The following is a 19,123-nucleotide window of genomic DNA, read 5'->3' as shown; positions in this document are numbered from 1 at the left end:
GTCATGTTTCTCAAAAAAAAAAAAAAAAAAAAAACTCAGTCAAGTCATGATATTTTTTTTAATATTTATTAATTTATTTATTTATGTGAAAGAGTTTATTTAAAAAAAAATAAAAATTCAAAAGTAAGAAAAGTTGGCGCCAAAAACAAAACAAATCAAAAACCCGTACATTCCCCTTTCCCAAAGGGAGAATAATAGTAATTAACGCTTACCATATATATATACATGCCTCTGGGGATTTTCTCTTTTCTCGTAACGCTCGCTTCTTCTTCTTCTGTTCTTCCTCCTAGGGCTTCGCACTCTCTCTCTCTCTCTCTCTTCTGCAAGCTCTTGTGAAAAAATGACCACTATGCCCCCCACTCTCTCTCCTTCTCGCACCACTTGCGCTTCTCTCCTCCACGAATTGCAGGTTCTCTCTCTCATCGCTTACTGTTTCATAGTTACTGTGAGTTTTTCCGTTTACGTTGCGTTTGGTTGCTGAGAAAATTGGAACTGAAAGCGAACCGTTTCTTAATTCTTATGTGTGAAAATCTTTTTTTTTTTGTTGGTAATGCTAAGAAAATGAGAAACTTAGTTGAACTAATTGTCAGCGTGATTTCACTTTTTTAGGGTATGAAAATCAGAAATGGGAAAAAAAAAAAAAGCCTTTGGTTTTTAGTATAATTTCTAGGTTTTTTCGTTGTTGTTTGGATTCGATTTCTCTGTAATTTTGACTTTTAATTTGACCGAGAATTTTGTACTTAACTTTGTTTAATTGCAAAGAATTGGACTTTCTTTTCATTAAAAGTTCAATTATTTTTTCTCTTAAAAAAATCAATTCTTTAATGTTCATACCATGCCTGTACTAACAAATTCAAGTACAAGGTATGGATGGCAATCAATTTGTGCAGTCGAAATTTGGGGCATCCACAGAATTTCATGAAGGGCACTATTAAGCTAGGATGCATGGACAATTCATTTGGGATGCTATATATGTGTCATATTCATGTCGTAATGGTGTACTATCTACTGTGTTATGTTATAATTTTTCAAAAATTGCTTGTTTTGCCATATTGTATCCGTATTCATGTCTGTGTCCGTGCATCCTAGCTATTAAGTATTAACCGCTATAATTGAAACACTGGTGTTATACTTGTTCTTATACTTGTTATGTTCACTGAGTGTTATAGTAATTTGCTTTTTGGAAAAAAAAAAGAATATTCATTTTTTGTGGTTTTGGGGGGTATGGGGTTGGAGTCTAGGAAGTACAGACATTTCATTTAGGTGCTGTACTGGTGTCGTACATGCTGTTGTTATAATTTTACAAAAATTGCTCATATTGCCGTGGTGTACCCATACCTGTGTCCATGTCTATGCTTCCTAGGTTGGAGTGTTAGTTAACTAGCTTTAGTAATACAATGAGCTAGATTTGCGCTAATCAGGGTCATTTTGCTTCATGGGTAGTCTTTTACATATGTTATTTATTTATTTATTTTTTTGTTGTTGTCATATAGATAATATGGAATGAAATTGGGGAGAGTGACAGCGAAAGGGATAAGATGCTCCTGCAACTTGAGCAAGAGTGCCTTGACATTTACCGAAAGAAGGTTGAAAAAACAAGAAAGTACAAGGCTGACTTGCATCAGTCATTGGTTGAGTCTGAAGCCGAAATTGCCAATATTGTCTCTGCCCTCGGGGAACATGCCTCCTTTTCACGGGTTTGCTACTTCTTTTACATGATTAATTTATTGTTGCTCCTAAAGTCCTATTGTTGTACAGAATATGCATTTCTCTATTGTGTTTTCATTTCCTGACAATGGCCTTACTATTTGCTGCACGTATTCTATATGACCTTTCTATGTATATCTTTGCTCTATTATACTTATTCTTGCATGTTATTTGTTGAGTTGGTCCTTTTTGAACTGTTTGGAAAGGGAAGGGGCACTCTTAAGGAGCAAATATCTGCCATAAAACCAACTTTGGAGGAGTTAAGGTCAAAGAAGCAAGAAAGAATCAAGGAATTTTCAGAAATCCAGTCACAGATTGTTCACATCTGTGCTGAAATATCAGGACATGGTCAATCTAACAGTTCTTCTGATCCACAAGTTAATGAACATGATCTCACAGTGAAGAAGTTGGGGGAGTTTAAGTCTCACCTTCAGGAACTTCAGAATGAAAAGGTACCTTTGATAGTAGTGATTTGGAGTTTAAAGTTGTATCATGAGAGTAATTGAACGTCCCATTTCACTTGTGTTTAGCTCCCCTTTTGTTTAATATGCAGATTTTCCGATTACAAAAGGTCAATAGCCATGTTAATACTGTCCGGGAGCTAGCAGTTGTGATGTCAATTGATTTTTCTAAGACAGTTAATGAAGTGCACCCAAGTTTGAGTGATACCTCAGGTCATCAATCAAAGAACATCAGCAATGATACCCTTGCTAGATTAACGGGTGTGATGCACTCACTAAAGCAGGAGAAACAACAAAGGCTACAAAAGGTGACCTAACAATCGATCTCACTCTCTGTGTCTATCTATCAATATATGTGTGAGTGAGTGTAATTTGTGCATGTATATATGTGGGTGCTTCCATGTGTGAATGTGCTTATGTTTATTGTGTGTGAAGCGAGCATATAAATTTGATCTAGTTGTATTTGGTATATAACATTTAGGCATTTTTTAATGCAGTTCATGTTTGTAAGAGATTGGGTAAGGAAGAGATGTTAATAATGGGTCTTAGTGAAAAGAGATATTATTTCCTAGCAAGAAGCAGCCAGCAGTTTTGAACCAAATGACATCTCCTTCACCTATATAAACAAGGGGTGAGATGTGAAGGGTTGAGGTCATAGCTTCAGTGAGTTGTGCTTACGTATCAAGAAAAACACAATGTATCATTTTTTTTTTGGGGGGGGGTGGGGTTGAGGGGGTGGTGTTGACATGGGAAATGCCAACGAGGTTTGAAATCCCTTTCCCTCCCCACTCCCTGGTTGGTGTGGAGTCGATGAGGTCTTTGTGATTTAAGGAGGCTTCTATACCATAGCTGCAATACCATCTATACTTTATGGTATGACTTGCTAGAATGATTTGAAGTAGATGAGCTGCAAGCTAAAAACACTAAAAAGAACAGCATGTGTCCCTGTGGTATAAAAGGCTTGTAGCAATGACAGACAAGAAGTGAAACATTGATTCTACTTGTATAACTTGTGATTTGGTTCAAGTGAAGCTGCTATAAGATGGAACATATGATGAATGTGGTGGTGAGTATAGACCTTATGGTGAATGATTTAATGTACAATATGAGTCTAGATAAAGTAGAATGGTGAAATTCATCCTTGAAAAAAAGAGGGGCAAATTGGCTATGTGGAGCCGGCCCTAAAAAGTTGGCCTGAAATTCTATTAAATTGAGAGTGACATTATGAGATGTGTCAAAAGATTTACTTTTGCGTCTTAATTGCATTTCATTTTTGAAAGTATATTGCATGATCAGAACTACTGTTCTCTCTCTCCCCTTGATAATATGCTTAGGGCTTGAGTCCTGTGCCATTATAAGGGTCTTGCATATTTCATGCTGTGGTGTATTATATTCAGAAGTTTACTAAAAAGTTCTTTCTCTTAATAATATTGTTTTACCTTAGCTGAAAGATCTTGGGAGGACACTGACTGATCTATGGAATCTCATGGACACACCAGTTGATGAGCAAAAACGATTTGGACATGTGATCAGTGTAATTTCTTCCTCAGTTGATGAGGTGTCAAGGCAAGGATGCCTTGCTCTGGATGTCATTGAACAGGTGATGCTTAGTGTCTTTACTTTTCTTAGAATATTTCAGAGGACACTATGTTGTAGTTTTAATGATGTTATATCTGATTCAGACTGAGATAGAAGTTGCGCAATTGAATGTCCTGAAATCTGGAAAGATGAAGGAATTGGTGTTTAAGAGGCAAAATGAGCTGGAAGAGATCTACAGAGGGGTTCATCAGGATGTAGATAGTGATGCAGCACGACAGATTCTCACCAACCTGATAGATTCTGGTTCACCTAACTGTCCTTTTCCTTATTATAATAATTTTTAGATTTAAAACTATGTTTGCATGTTAGAGTCCTATTATATAGCCTTTTCTGTTCTGGTTTTTGATGCTCTTGCTTGTACATTGTATTCCATCTTTCTACAAACATGTGCTTTGCTTTTTCTTCAATATTAGTTTCCTTTTAGATTGTTGTATTGATTTTGTCAATGGGCTCTAGCTCACAAGGCATCTTTTCTTTCTCTAAAAACAAGGTGGTGGGTAAGGTCGATGGTTCAAAACCCACTGGGTGCATGTGTAATTATCAATAAAAAAATCTCGTATTAGTTTTTGTTCTTTATTTTTTTTCTAGGTGCTAGAATAGACTCTATACTATTTTTCATACATGCTTTTGTTCTTGCCTTTTGGGCTTCTTCTGAAATCTTTTTTAATTTTATTTCGTAGTTTCATGCCTCTGAATTCTATCTTTGATAAATATAAGTTTCCTAATTTGCAATCACATTTATATGTGTGAGGCAGAAATTTTTTTCGATTCGTATCTGCTTTTTAATGGTTAGGTTATCTAAATTTAGAAAAAGAGATAGGAATGAAGAGGAATAACCAATCATTTTGTTTTCAATGTCTTATTTCATCATACTTTTTTTACTTTTGATGTTAAAGAATATTTGTTTATTTCTTTCATCCGTGCATTTAAACTGTGTTTGAGGACCCTTTTTCCTTATACTTACATCAGCTGTTAAATAGCGAGTTTAGTAAGATAGAAACTACTTTAGAATGGCTGTGATTGTTGTGCTTACACATGCCTGCACAGGTAATGTGGATCTGTCGGATCTTCTTTCTAGTATGGATGATCAGATTGTAAAAGCCAAAGAGCAAGCTGTAAGCAGGAAGGATATATTGGACAAGGTAGAGAAATGGAGATACGCAACTGACGAGGAGAATTGGCTTGAAGAATACGAAAGGGTAAAATTATCTGGAAATTTAGTAGTTCTATAAATTGGCAATTCTCTTTTCTCATGGATAAAGATGATATCTTACTTATGCTAGTTAAAGGCATTGCCTAGGTTCCATTAAGGTGCTTGCCTTTAGAGCCTAGGTGAGCAAGGCAAGCACCTTAAATAAATAGTGAAAATTATGTAATTTGTAGAAAAAAATGGCAAATATGTACTTTCAATGAAGTTAGTTAGGATGAGCTGGCCCTCACAAACCCTTTAAACTCAGATAAAAAGGTCATACTTGGTGAAAGCTCCCAATATTGCCTCTTGACTCTCTTTCATCTTTTTCTTTTTTCCTTTCTCTCCTTGTCTTCTTATTTCCTCATCAATTTGGAACTTTTTTTTTAATTTAAAGTTCTAGGCAAATCCCCTCTCATCAATTAGGAGAGGGGATTGGTAATTTGCTAAGTCATGAATTCTAGGCAAATCCATCACCTTGTGAGGTAGATATATGTTTCCAAGGTTGGTAGTCTCTTACTATTATATGCAGATGGCAAATATTGTTCCATCAGAAACCCAACGGAATGCACTTAGCATTCTTGAGGGTTTGGATATATAGGTTAGGGTTCATGTTGTTTATGAGAATGCTAGTTAGCGACAGATTAAATCCAGGAACCATTTGGCTCTTTCTCAAGTTCATGCTGATACATGATGTTATCTAAGTAAATTTATAAAAGAGGTGAGCTGTATGTACAGTTTTAAAGTGCATGGAAACCATCTCATGCGCTACTGTTGATTTATCATTTATGTCAATTTACTTATTCCTTTTCATTGTACAGGATGAAAATCGATATAGTGCTGGAAGAGGAGCACACAAAAATCTGAAACGTGCTGAGAAAGCACGTAATTTGGTCGGCAAAATACCAGGTGAGCTTGTAATTATTATTAATATCTGAAATTAGGTTACATATTGTTGTAATTACTTTTAGATTATCATGTCTTCAATGGTCAGTGTAAAGAAGAATTTACATTCACACTTAGCACAGAAACAAACTTAAAAACAAAAATTTTCACCCAAAATTTTCTAAATGCTTATCCCATTTTAAGGGATTAAAGTTGAGTTTGAAGTTAACTGTTATAAATGTCTTTTGTTGGAATTGGGAATCAGCACATCTTCACCTTTAGATCTATTTTTTTTATTGATGAGATGAATTTTATAGTTTATTTCTGCATTTTTTTCTTCTTTTCCTTTTTGGGTGTTCTTTTATATGCGTTTGTGTGCTAGGATTGTGCTCCTTGCACTTTTTTTTAATGAAATTATTTTACTTATAAAAAAAGGTTGTGAATAATGTTTGTTTGTTTTCCTTGTAATCACTATATGATTAAAGGATAGTGGTAATTGCTTCTAAATTTACGTGGGTAGTGGGGGTAGTTGTTCTTTTGTCACCTCACATATCATGACCGCCTTTAGAAAAGTAGTGTATGCTTGTTCTAGATTCTAGAAGCTTATTAGTTCCTAGTTCACAAAATTTTTGTTATGAATGCTTTCCATGTGCTTCTTGGTGTTATCATTGAACAGTTCTAAAAGGGAATTAACGGGTTGGGTTCAACACTATTCATCAAGCATGCTAAGGAATTCTCTCCTTTTAGTAGACTTTGACCCCAGTTTATCAGCAATAGGCATTATTGAAGTACCTAAAACAAAGTATTGGTGTGATCCTTGTGACCATGTGTGACTCACTGTGGGGGAAAAATAGTCAATTCTGACAGTGAAGCTCAAAAGTGAGAACATTATGTAGCAATGTATATACACTGAGATGGGCAAGTTTAAGGATATATATGAGCACAACATGATTATGATATACATAACAGTTAAGGCATACAGTATTGGAACAAGATGTACTATATTGTATCATACAGTGCCTTTATTGCTTGATTTATAGAATTTGTAAGGATTCTTATTTTGGGGACTAAAATTTCGGTGGGAGACTGCATGCACTCTTCAACTTAATTTCTTTATTAAGTTTATGTAATTTATTTTGATATTTACCTTTAAGATTTGGACTGTCATGAACATTTGCCACCTTTTCTTACTAGCTGTTGTCGACAATTTGACTGCAAAAGTAAAAGCCTGGGAGGTGGAGAAAGGAATCCCTTTCTTATATGACAAGGTGACTTACCATCTAGTTTATTGTTCAGGTGAGTTTATGGTTGTTGTAGTCCCAACACTAATTTCAAATTTCAGGTTCCCATCTTAAGTAGCTTGGAAGAATATATTGTGCTACGCCAGGAGAGAGAAGAGGAAAGGCGTAAATCTCGGGTATGCTTATAGTTTGTATATGTTCATTTATCTCCTTTCTGTTGACATGCATATATTATGACAGTTTTCTCTATGAACTTTCTAGGTCGCCTTAATTTTGAGGTGCCTATCATGGGCCTGATCCGTGTATTTGACCTATTTTTAACCCAACAACCTTAATGAATGACTACCATCTGGGAAAAGTTAACACTTTATACTTCCCAAAAAAAAAGTGACAAAATCAGATGCTCAATAATTACACACTCATCTTACAATTTTGACACTAACAGTGGAATCCATCTGTTGCCAGTCTATGCTACATTTACAAAATGTTGGTTAAACTTAAATACTACCAAATTGTTGTCACCAAAGGGTTCTTCAATGTGATCGGTCCAATGGTTAACCATATATTGGACAGATGTCTTGTGAACTACGTTACATGGACTTAGTATAGGTGTTTGGTGCCAGTACATTCAAGTTAGATTAGTTTGCATTTCAAAGAACTTCTTCCATTTTGTAGTGTTCGATAGCCATACCTATATCCATTTCTTGTTGTGTTGAAAATGTGTATGGAGGGGTCAAGATGAAGGGTCTTGATATTACAGCTAGTTAAGGATGCCAATCCTTGACACGGTGTACGTTCCATAATCACAGTTTCATTGTTAAAAATATTTTAATATGCTTGCAGGAGCAGAAACGGCTGCAAGAGCAACTTGCTGCAGAACAAGAGGCACTCTTTGGTTCAAGGCCAACACCAAAGAAGCCTCTGGGTCAAAACACTAGTATTAACACCATGGCTGGAACACCCCTTGGTCGTCGCGTGTCAACTCCTTCAGGCCGCCCTGGAATATCAACTGGAAAGGAACGTAGAGAGAGTGTCAGGAACATAATTCCTGTAAATTACGTTGCTCTTCCAAAGGATGATTCATCAGTATCTCGGGGCAGTTAGGCTACTCGTTTTTTTTCCTGATTGTAAATGAGTCTCTTCTTTCATTAAATGCATGACCTCATTGTAAGTTCTTATTTTCTGTACCGAACTTTAGAAAAACAGTTTTTTTTTTTTTTTCCTTCTCATATGATGAAAGTACAAAATTGGATCAGCCAGAATAAAAACATGCTAAGGCCTTTGGTGAAAGTTCAATAAGTATTTGGCATTGCATGCACGTAGATGTGAATTTCATGCTCTTTGCTAATTCCATGCAGACCATATAGGAACCAGTATCATATAAGATAATTTATACGGAGCTTTTATAGAATCTATCAGTTGCATGGGGGTGTATTCTTAGATGAAAATAAGGGTCTGGTTGGAAACCATTTATTTTGCTAAAAATTAAAAACTTATTATTAAAAATACTATAACATAATATTTTAAAACGTAACAGTGTTACTGTGGGTATGTTTCCTGTGTTTTTCATTTGTTGGTTGGGTCATGAACAATACTGTGGGACCCAGCACTTAATAGGCAGAATAAGCGTTAGGCAAAACTTCTGCCCAAGAGTGATTGTCTGGCATCTGGTCAAAATTGGCCAACAAGTCAAAAGCCCAACTCGGTTTCAAAATTCTATAATGGGCTGGGCCATATTAATCTCGGTTTTTTTGGGGCTGAGAATACTCTCAATTTTTTATATACACTAGAAAGGTCGTAATATGGTACAGGGAAAGAGAAAGAGAGAGATTCATGAAATTGTGGCAATATCATGCAGCAGAAAATATTGGAGGCAAGGGATTACTATTTTTTATGTGTAGTGTTTGAATTTGAAAGCAGAGGTTCCCTTGCTTATTATTATTATTTTTACCTCTAACAATGTAAAGTAACCTTCTTGCACATAATCATGCTACCTACCTTTATTAGTTCAGAGCAAAATTTAGGTACAATATTTATATGTTGTTTTCTAAGTTTCCCTCTTAAAATTTTACCATATGGATTTTTCCTCATGAGATTAAATTAAAGTGTATTTTTTAGTTAAGTAGCTACATGACTTAATCTTAAGTAGGGAACCTAAGGAATAACATTTAAGGTATTGTACCTAAGTTTTGTCCATTAGTTCATATTCTATGGTCTTCATATACTATGGTCTTCACAAAGTATGATATCTAACAAGTGAAAAATCGATATCCGACAAGGATGTTGGCCCAAGAATAGCTTTCACACAAGTTTAATTTGCTCAACATGTCTCTTGAAAATGATCTGTTTAGATTTTTATTTTTATTTTTGATTTTTTGATCATATATGCCTTAATAGTTAATACTACAGAAAATATAGTTAATTTATGTATTTGTGATATTTTGGAAGAGAAAGAGGTTAGTACAAAATACTAATTATTACTTGGAGATGATTTCCTTGTTGATTTTTTTATATATTGTAAATCAATTTGAAGTTGAAAATTGAAATAAGTGAATTTCTTATATAAAGTTTATGAATGGAGGCATTGACAATCGAATTAGAATAAATGATATCATCAAGCCAAAGATGAAAAGGGACACACTTGACCAATTGACATGGTGATGTCCTTTTCTAGAGCTGTATGATGGTAAGTTGTAAATAACTAAATATGTCATTTTCTTTAAAATGAGAGAAATTCTTAGTGCTGTCAAAAAGAAAAAAAGAAAAAGAAAAAGTGAGGTTCTTAGAAAAAAATAAAAGCTTTGCCGTTAAGAACTTGTGATTTAGAGCCGTTAATCAGTCTTCCCTATAGGAAAAGCTTACTTGTTTTTTAAGTCCAAAAATTCAAAAAAGAGAGCCAAATTGATGGATTGGAAATGACACAAATAGCCTATTCAAAAAATGAAATGACACAAATAGCAGCAATAGATTAGTAGCTGCTATATTCCAATACACCCTAGAAATACCAAAAAAGAAAAAGAAAAAAGATTACTATAATAATTAAGAATAGTCAAGAGCTTTATATATAATTCATCTGACATCTTCTAATATTTTCAATAGAAACATTATCGAATTATCAATATTAAATAAAAAAAATGTAAGAAATAAAGGATCACTAACTATATGTATAATTTCCTATTAACAATCATGTTAAACTTCTATAATCATATTATCCTGAATATGCTTTCAATACTACTCTTCACAGTCAAAGGTTTCCGTATGTTTTTATCAATATCTAATCATCTTGGGAAGACGTGCCACGACGGATTTGATTTGATATTATCGGTTTAAACTTTAAATCCTATCATTTGGAGAAAACAGCGAAAATAAAAGAAAAAGGAGAAGAAAAAAAAAATCGATTAGGACTATATAAAAGGATATATAGCATGATACAATTTATTTATTTATTTTCCTTTTGCTCAATCTAACTAATATGCAAAGGATTCATGTGCAGCGAACATGCCTAGCAAATATGCAAATACCAAAGTAAAAAAGAAAAAAAAGAAAGGATAAATCGAGACCCATTGCCAAATCAAATTTTAAATGGTTTCAAATGACTAGAAAAAATTTCCAGCAATCCAAAGTATATTTCTGTCACTTTACATTTCACTGTATTTGTGTAACTCAGTGTGACAGGTCAAAAAAATGTGTTGGGTGGTATGTATTATTGTTCTATGATGAAAATCAATGGTGAAATGAATTGGTAAGGGAAGAAAAGCTTGAAGAGGATTAGGGCTGAAAATTTGTTGGGTGCTATGTATTAAAAATTTTCCTATCACTATTTGTATATACTTATGCTTTTGTTTTCCTTGAATAGACTGTTCGTTGGATTTGGGTTGGTTGTAGTGGAGAAGATGTGTTTGTATTCTTGAATTTTGGAGCTGTGTTTGTATTGTGGGCATGTTGTGTTTGATTTTGAATTTTCTAAGTTTGTGTTTGATTTTGAATTTGCTGGACTTGTGTTTGTATTTTGAATTTTGAATTTTTGTTTTCAATTTTTAATCTTTCAAATTTTAAAAATTAAAATAAAAATTGATTACCAAAAATTAATTTTTGGTAATCAAAAATTTTTTTTTTGTTAGTGGATTTTGGCTATAGTGGCATTTTGAAGCTGCTATAGCCAAATATATATATATATATATATATTTTTTAAATAAGGGTCTATAGCAGCGTTTTAAAATGCCACTATAGGATAATGCCTTTATAGATCATACCCTATAGTGGCATTTTAAAACGCTGCTATAGCGTTTACAAACGCCACTATAGGATATGGACCTATACTTCCATTTTTGCCACTATAAGTCCAGTTTTTTGTAATGATTATTGTTCTACATTTAATGGTTTTGACACATAAGATCTACAAGTCATTTAGTGCCTATTTATGATCAAAGAAGACAACCCAAAAAAAAGAAAAAAAAAAGAGAGTGAAGATGAAGAAGAAGTAAGAAAATGTAACGAAATGATTTAGGTTAGTGTGCTTGGTCACACCCATGATCTCAATGCACTATTGGCTGCTTTCCTTTCTTTCAAATTATAAAGCTTTAGAATAATATTGGATATCCAAATATCCAATACAATCAGCAACCAACACCGGCTCAAAATATTGTACATATATATAATTTTTTTATAATAAAATATAGTTCATATAGTCTCTTTATTGAACCCAGTGACGACTCTAGGATTATTTTTTAGGGGGTAAATAAAAAATATAAATTATACAAAATTTAAAACAAAACAGAATTTGAATATATCGACATCACAAAAAATAAAACAAAAAACAAAAACTGAAATACATAAAATTTTACAGTTGCTTCTACAATGTTTTATATTTTGAAATTGTTACAAAATATTTTCATTATCAATCCTATGAGCAAGTTACATCTCTTTCAATGTACACAATTAAGTAATCATTCATCTATTGATCTCTCATTTAATTGATTTATTTCAAATTTTTTAAGATCTAAATGTGTTTTTTCTAAGATTTAAGATTAACAAATTTCTACTTTTGTTGTTGGGCTTATCAATTTTTTTTTCCATATTTTAGATCAAATTGGTTTGTTATTGAGCTTTTTTTGGGTTTAAAAATGCCAAGATATTGTTAAGATGATTATATTCAAATTTCTTTTAGTTGGGCTTAAAAAAAAAATCTAGGGTTAGGTTCAAAATTTTATTTTAGGGGGTCAAAACAAAAACAAGATTAAAAAAATATTATACATAATTTATTTTGGGCCAATAAGTGGAGCCGCCCATGATTGAACCTCCTTAATTTACTTGGTCTAGTTTTTAAGGTCAATATTAAAAAACCCAAAAAATAGAAATGTTTAATTTTTAATCATCTTGGTAGTGTTGTATGATGTTATAATTTTTATTTATAGGTGACATCATGCCATAGCTCCAGGATAGAAAATTGTAAAAAGGCATAAGAAAATAGGATATTCATTTTTTGGCTCCATGAATTTTTTTTAAAAGAAAAATTCTAATTAGCTCTTTTTATTTTCAATTAGAAACTAAGGAAAAAATGGATCTACAAGTGTGCGCGTGAGAGATTTGGCTTTGCTTGGTTTTATCATGTAGCAACAAGTCTGATTCCACCATTTGTAGTATATATTTTAGATATATAGTGGAAGATGGTAGGAAAGAACCCAAAGTTTTTGGTACAAAAAATAAAGTCACACACCAAACAAAAATTAACAATATTATAAACTATATCCACTCTTTAATCTGAATGTGACTAGCTGAGGATGAAAGAGAAAGATTTTCATCTCCAATTAAGCATTCTTATCTACGAAATGGGATTATTCCCAGAACAAATATCAATGAAATGTTCTTGGAATAATGCAAAGTTTAAGTACAATATGAATATATATGATGCAAGCAATACTAGTGAACTAGTAAAGTGAACCTGATATATATATATATATATATATATATATATAAATACACAATATAAATTGGCACTATTGGGTACTGTCTCAATGTTTGTTTAACCATTAAAGTGAAAAATGTAAATGTGGAGAATCGATAATATATCAATAATTGTATATGATTAAGAAAAAGTTTAACCAAGCTTAGTGGCTTCCATGCAGATTAGCATTATTTTTGAATAGCATTTTGTGCTTTTTTAATTTACTGTTAACCTAATTGGTATTATATGCTTTTTCCATCAGCTTAAACGAATTAATTAGGCACCCTTGGGTGGGGGGAAAGACAATTATGCGGAGGTTCGACAATCGTTGTCGCAAAATTAAGCACAAACCCTAGCTATGCTTAGTGGTTTAATCTCTTTGATCAGTTTAATTACGTGAGACCTGTACTCACTATTTCATATTGGATGCACTCTCAGAGATTTGTCGTGGTTTTATTTATTTAATTTGATGAATATGACTTGCAATAGGACAAGGTGTTCCCAGTTGACCCTCAAAGAATTAATTAGGACCCTACCAAAAAGACAAGGGTAATTGTTTATTTCAGATTTGGTTGAGATATATAATACCTTTAATTTTTTTTTATTTGAACTTTTTAAATAATTTTAAAGAGAAAGAAAGAAAAAAGGCAATTCTGCATGGCATGTCAACCATGGATGCAATATTGGAACTTAAAAAAGCAAAAAAGATACTGTTGACATGTACAGCATAATCGATATATACTTGTTGAGTACACTTTTTTTGTGGATATATATTAATAGTTGTTGGAATATAAATGAGAATTTACATATGTGTGGACAATTTAGATTCTATAATCCATAAGCATGAAAAACATAGAAAGTTAATTAGGAACCATTCCATAAATGGGTGATATTTATCGAAAATGTACATGAGGGTGCAGGTTGATTCTTAAACCAGTCTTTTTCGTTCTTGCTGTGTGCTTCTTTTTTTAAATAAAATTATTTACTTAAATAATTAAGCTATGTGAGTATTTCTATGTTGAAATAATATGCTAGTCATCAATTCCTTATAATCTACTCTGCAATACTATATATTTTCTTTGACCTACCAGATTGCTCTGGCATATGAAAAAAATAGGGTTTGAAGATTGAAATTACTTTTTGTTTATGAAAAATATAGACGTAAAATTACAAGAATTTTATACTCAAATCAATAACAGCTCAAAGTGAATATGTCCAAAAAGAACAAAGGACTCTTTTGATAGGAAAATTAATTAAAGTGTAATGGTATTAGAGCAAGACTTGGGTCCACTGCTCATGTGCAACTGGACATGTGGGAAGTGTTGAATACACGTCAACATGCTACTCCAATGGTTTCAAGAATAATTGAAATAAAAAAAGTCAACTTTTTACATTTTTTTATGTGTTAATTATAATAATTTAGCATTTAATCTTTTCTAACAAAGTTAAAGCATACACAAAGATTAACCACTTATATTAAATGGTATATAAATTATTTAATATTTTTTTTGAAAAGAAAATTATTTGATATTTTAGTTATCAAATTCTGCAAAAAAAAAAAAAAAAAAACTTATTCTTATGTTAATCTTTTTTTTTTTTTAAAGAAACTTATGTTACTAATTTTTGTTCATGATTTTAATGGACTAGGTGGAAGTGGTTGATTAAAACAATTGAATACCACATAAAATGTAATTAGAAAAATTGGAAAAGAAGGAATCTCTATATAATTACATTAAATTAAACCACATAAGTTGTATTTAGGTGTAATCTATCCTTAATGGAATTTAGTACAAGTTTTTTAGTTTCGAAATTTGTTATATAATTCAGAACTATTAGTAGAAGAGAAAAAAAAAAAAATACAAAAGAAAAGACACAAGATGCTTAATTTTTTTCAAGTACAATTATAAATTATTTTTGGTAATTGACAATACAACTTGCTTGGTTCTTAGGCAATTAATCCTTCTTAATCACGTGGTTTTAAGTTTATTAAATTTATGATTCTCACAAAAATTAAGTTTATTAAATTTAGTAAATAACTCTTATCATTTTTGTAACAATAAATAATTTAATTAGAAAAGGTTTTGTCTTTAATTAAGGAAGAACTTTTGAGTCTAGATGTAATTATACTAGACCAATAGAGAATATTAGTTTATTTAATAATATAATATTAATGTACAAAGGTAAATTCTCTTTTCCAAAAACCTTTTATTATTTTAAAAATTTTCATTGATACTTTCTGTCACATTTTATTCTCTCTATGGGCAATATTGCTCCTGGTTATGTTTATAATACTGTGGTGTTTAATTAAGATCATCATCAACTGAAAATTTGATATCTCTACTTTAATAAAAAGACCAATAATTTTTTTTTTTTTTAAAGAGAGTTTCAATTTATGTCGTTCGCTCTTGATGATAACTCTTTATCATTAAACCAAGACACCAATCAGTTTTTGGCGTAAATGGAGATTGAACCCCAGACATTTTATTTAACCATTAGAAACTTTACTAGCTGAGCTAACTGGAACCCACGTACAAAATGTTGTTAAGTGATTTTTTTTTAAGAGAGTTTTAACCTATGGCGTTCGCTCCTGATGATAGCTCTTTATTATCAGACCAAGATACTAATTAGTTTTCATGTAGGCAGAGATTGTACTCCAGATCTCTAATACAACTATCAGAGACTTTACCAATTGAGCTAACTGGAACCCACTTGTTAAGTGAATTTTAGTTTCTGTAGAACAAACAGTATTATTTTAAATGCAAATAGTAATGTCTAAATATTTGTTTCTCTCTCTTCGCGTGGCATGATACATGTGATTACAAAAGTATCCTAATGTCTATATTAATAGTTTATACGAAAAATTTGTATAGAAACTATCTATAAAGCAAATTCCTTGATCAATCTGATTAGTTAATGAGAATCTACTTTTAGTTTTAAATATTTCAAAATATTCCCAGGCATTTTCTTATTTGAATAATGTAGTTTCGTCATGTGATCTTCTAAATTCAATGGAACTAATAATATTCTTGTTGCCATTGTGGACTAACTGGACAATAAATTTCCTAATGTTGGAATAATTTCAATTATGATTGATTATAAAATTTATTAGAAGAACCATATGTGTGCTCAAGAGGGATTGAAAATTTTCTCAAACTCAATCCTATCTATAAGGTATTAGAGGCTTCCATTATAGCTTATAAGTTCAGTGGATTTCTAATAGATAGATCAAGTTCATAATACTCAAGTTCAAATAAAAATTATAATAAATTTAGCAGGATATATAGTAAGGACTTAAATGATAAATGAGAGGAAAGAGAAAAAAAAAAAAAAAAAAAAAAGCTTCTTACTGCTCACGGATTTGCATGGCGGTCGCTCTTCAAGTCAAATGCATGAGGGTTGGAATCAAATTTATAAGAGATTTTTTTCATCAAAGGTTTTGATAAGAAATTTTAATTTCACCATAATTCTATATGAAAATTCTGTATTTTTTTTTGGCAAGAAAATAATTTTCAAGTTTTCAACTATTAGTAGCTGACACAACAAGAATAATATTAGTGACCCCACATTGACCTTTCCTGCCACCATGATCAACGAACATTCCTCCCATATTTTTTGTTGGTAATTTTTAATTGTGACTTAATTATAGCTAATATACTTAGATTCTTGTCATGAATCTATACCCTTCTAGATTAAGCTTTTACTGTATTACATATATGCATGTTGTCTTTAGAAAATTTCTAAACTAGGAGATGTGAAACGAAGCTCATCCCTTTACTACTTGGCCAACTTATATATTTGTTTCTTAAATCTTTCTTTTTTTACTTCCATCATCATCATCATCATCATCAAGGTTCCATTATTCCTATCCATTTAAATTGTCATTGTACTTATATATATATATATATATATATATATATAACAGAATATAAAGTTACTTTGAAGATAGTATTTTTTTTTTGGATAGGTGGAAAAAAAATTGAAAACTTTGAGGACAGAATTATCGTTAAGTTCAAGCATGGCTATATATATAGTACTAGTAGACATAAATTATCAAAAGAGAGAGAATGGAGGCGGCTTAACTATAGCTTATAGGCATGGGATTCCAAAGATTGCTTAGTATGAATTTAGTCATGTTCTCATCTCTTTTTAAGTGTGAATTCAAGACTAACCTTTATGTGTAATGATAACTGTTTAGCTATGGTTTTTCACATAACTTTTGTGTTGGCTTTATTCCATGATAAAAAGTGTTGTAATTGCATTAATTTATTTCTTTGTATTTTGTGGGATTTATTTGTATTGGATTTAGTATTAAGTTGGTGAAGATTGCTCAAGAAGTTGATTTCGCGATTTGGCTTGCGAGTGGCGCAACCTGCGAAACTCTCTGACTGGAGGATTTTAAGTGTGACCTTTAATCTTCCTTCACCCATACTATATATACCCTCATTACTAGGGCCGACTCTATAGCCAGCCCAGGGGGTTTAAATGAACTCCCTGGCCTGACCTGAATATATATAATTTTTATTTATTTTTTGTTTTCTAAAATAAAATTTTGAACACCCTGACCCTAAATTTCGTTTAAACCCAATTGAAATAAACTTGAAATATGATCATCTTAGTGCTATTTTCACAATATTTTTATAATATTTTTACAATAAAGTTTACGTGACAAGTTGTAATTGACTTTTTATCTAAATTCATAAGTGACGTTACATTTTTACATATCTTTAACAACTTGTCACCTAGATTTTATTGCGTAAATGTTGTGTCAGTAGCACTACTCTTAAAATTGCTCATTTGTTAATAAATAAATAAATAAACCTTCTCTCTAAACTCTGGCTTACTTTACCGTTGATGGTAGAATGAAATGGTTTTTTTTTTGCACTTTTCCTTTTCATCAGTAAAAAATTATACCACTTGTACAACCAACTAATCTGTATTTACATCTATGATTCTTTTCTCATTCTCTCTTTCTCCCTTCTATATTTTCTTTCTGTTTAATCAAGTAGTTTGATAAATGTTCTATTGTTTTTTGAGTCTAAAAAATCTTTTAGTGCTTGCTTCAATTCCAAAAGAATGACCATGTGTGTGGTTAAAAATCTATACATTTCAAAAACAAAATCTTATATAAGTTACTATTTTTTTCCTTAGTATCACGTTTACTCTCAGACCTACTCTTAGGTGTGTTACTATTCTTCTTTATCATATATTTTTATTAAATTGATATTACATATGATTATAATAAATTATTATTAACTTGACAAATATTAAGATTAGTTATTTATTTATATTTATTTATGCACTCAATTGTTGTTTTCTTACTAATCTTTAAACTTTTAATAATTTTTTAAGACTATTGTACAATATAGTTGTATTGTATACTATTTAAAATACTATGTTAGATTATTGTATGTAATATGACAATTGTATATACAAAAAAAAAAATCATATTATTTTTTTACTCCCCACAACAAAATCCTAGCTTAAGACACTATTAACCCCCCTAAAAAAAATCCTGAAGCCGCCATTACTCATTACCCACAAAATTATAAGGAGGCTAATTTAGAAGAAAACCCTAGAGAGGTTTCTACAACACACCCACCATTTTAGAGAGAGCTACTCATCCTTAAGTGAGAATTCCTTTGTAATTTCTTCTCCTTCCCTTCTCCCATTGTTATATATTGAGAGGAGATTTGTATTCAAATACAACCTATACCTATTTTGAGTGTAGAGAGTGTTTTGGAGATTGGGAAGCATTTGGGATTTGGCAAAAGAAGCCGGTAAGGCTTGGTGGATGCAATCGGGCGGTATTGCAGGATTTGGATAACTAGTGAAGACAAGACTCCAAGAAGTTCGTTGGTAGCTGGAGCTTGGAGAGCTCAAGTACATTTGGTAGATTAGACTTGGAGAATTTTTTTGATATTCGTGTATTCCAACTTATTAATTAGTGGATTAATTTCGACTTGGAGGGTCGTGGAGAGGTTTTTCGCTAAGTTTTTCAGTTTCCTCATCGATAACATGTCTTGGTGTTATCTTGTATTTGCATCTCTCTTCTCTTATTCTTTAAGCTTTACATTTATTTCTCATGCTTATGCCTTAG

General features: G+C 31.7%; 1 protein-coding gene across 2 annotated transcripts; it reads left to right on the top strand.

Moving 5' to 3' along the window:
- The first annotated feature begins 243 nt into the window (after positions 1 to 243).
- LOC115983333 (65-kDa microtubule-associated protein 5) lies at positions 244 to 8,372 on the top strand. 2 transcript variants are annotated; one of them, XM_031105977.1, is made up of 11 exons: positions 244 to 409; positions 1,494 to 1,697; positions 1,914 to 2,159; positions 2,261 to 2,476; positions 3,613 to 3,768; positions 3,851 to 4,010; positions 4,815 to 4,966; positions 5,778 to 5,865; positions 7,036 to 7,109; positions 7,184 to 7,258; positions 7,926 to 8,372. In XM_031105977.1, the coding sequence occupies exons 1-11, from the start codon at positions 341 to 343 to the stop codon at positions 8,184 to 8,186; spliced, it is 1,701 nt and encodes a 566-aa protein (XP_030961837.1). In that variant the 5' UTR covers positions 244 to 340; the 3' UTR covers positions 8,187 to 8,372. The 2 variants fall into 2 exon arrangements, with proteins under 2 accessions (XP_030961837.1, XP_030961839.1); XM_031105979.1 differs by lacking the exon at positions 244 to 409 and having other exon boundaries at positions 1,616 to 1,697; positions 1,919 to 2,159.
- Positions 8,373 to 19,123: the final 10,751 nt, after the last annotated feature.

This window comes from Quercus lobata, chromosome 4 (assembly GCF_001633185.2).
Source record: "Quercus lobata isolate SW786 chromosome 4, ValleyOak3.0 Primary Assembly, whole genome shotgun sequence".
NCBI classification, from domain to species: Eukaryota; Viridiplantae; Streptophyta; class Magnoliopsida; order Fagales; family Fagaceae; genus Quercus; species Quercus lobata.
Note: the sequence above shows the minus strand (reverse complement) of the source record. Positions and strands in the feature narration are given on the sequence as shown.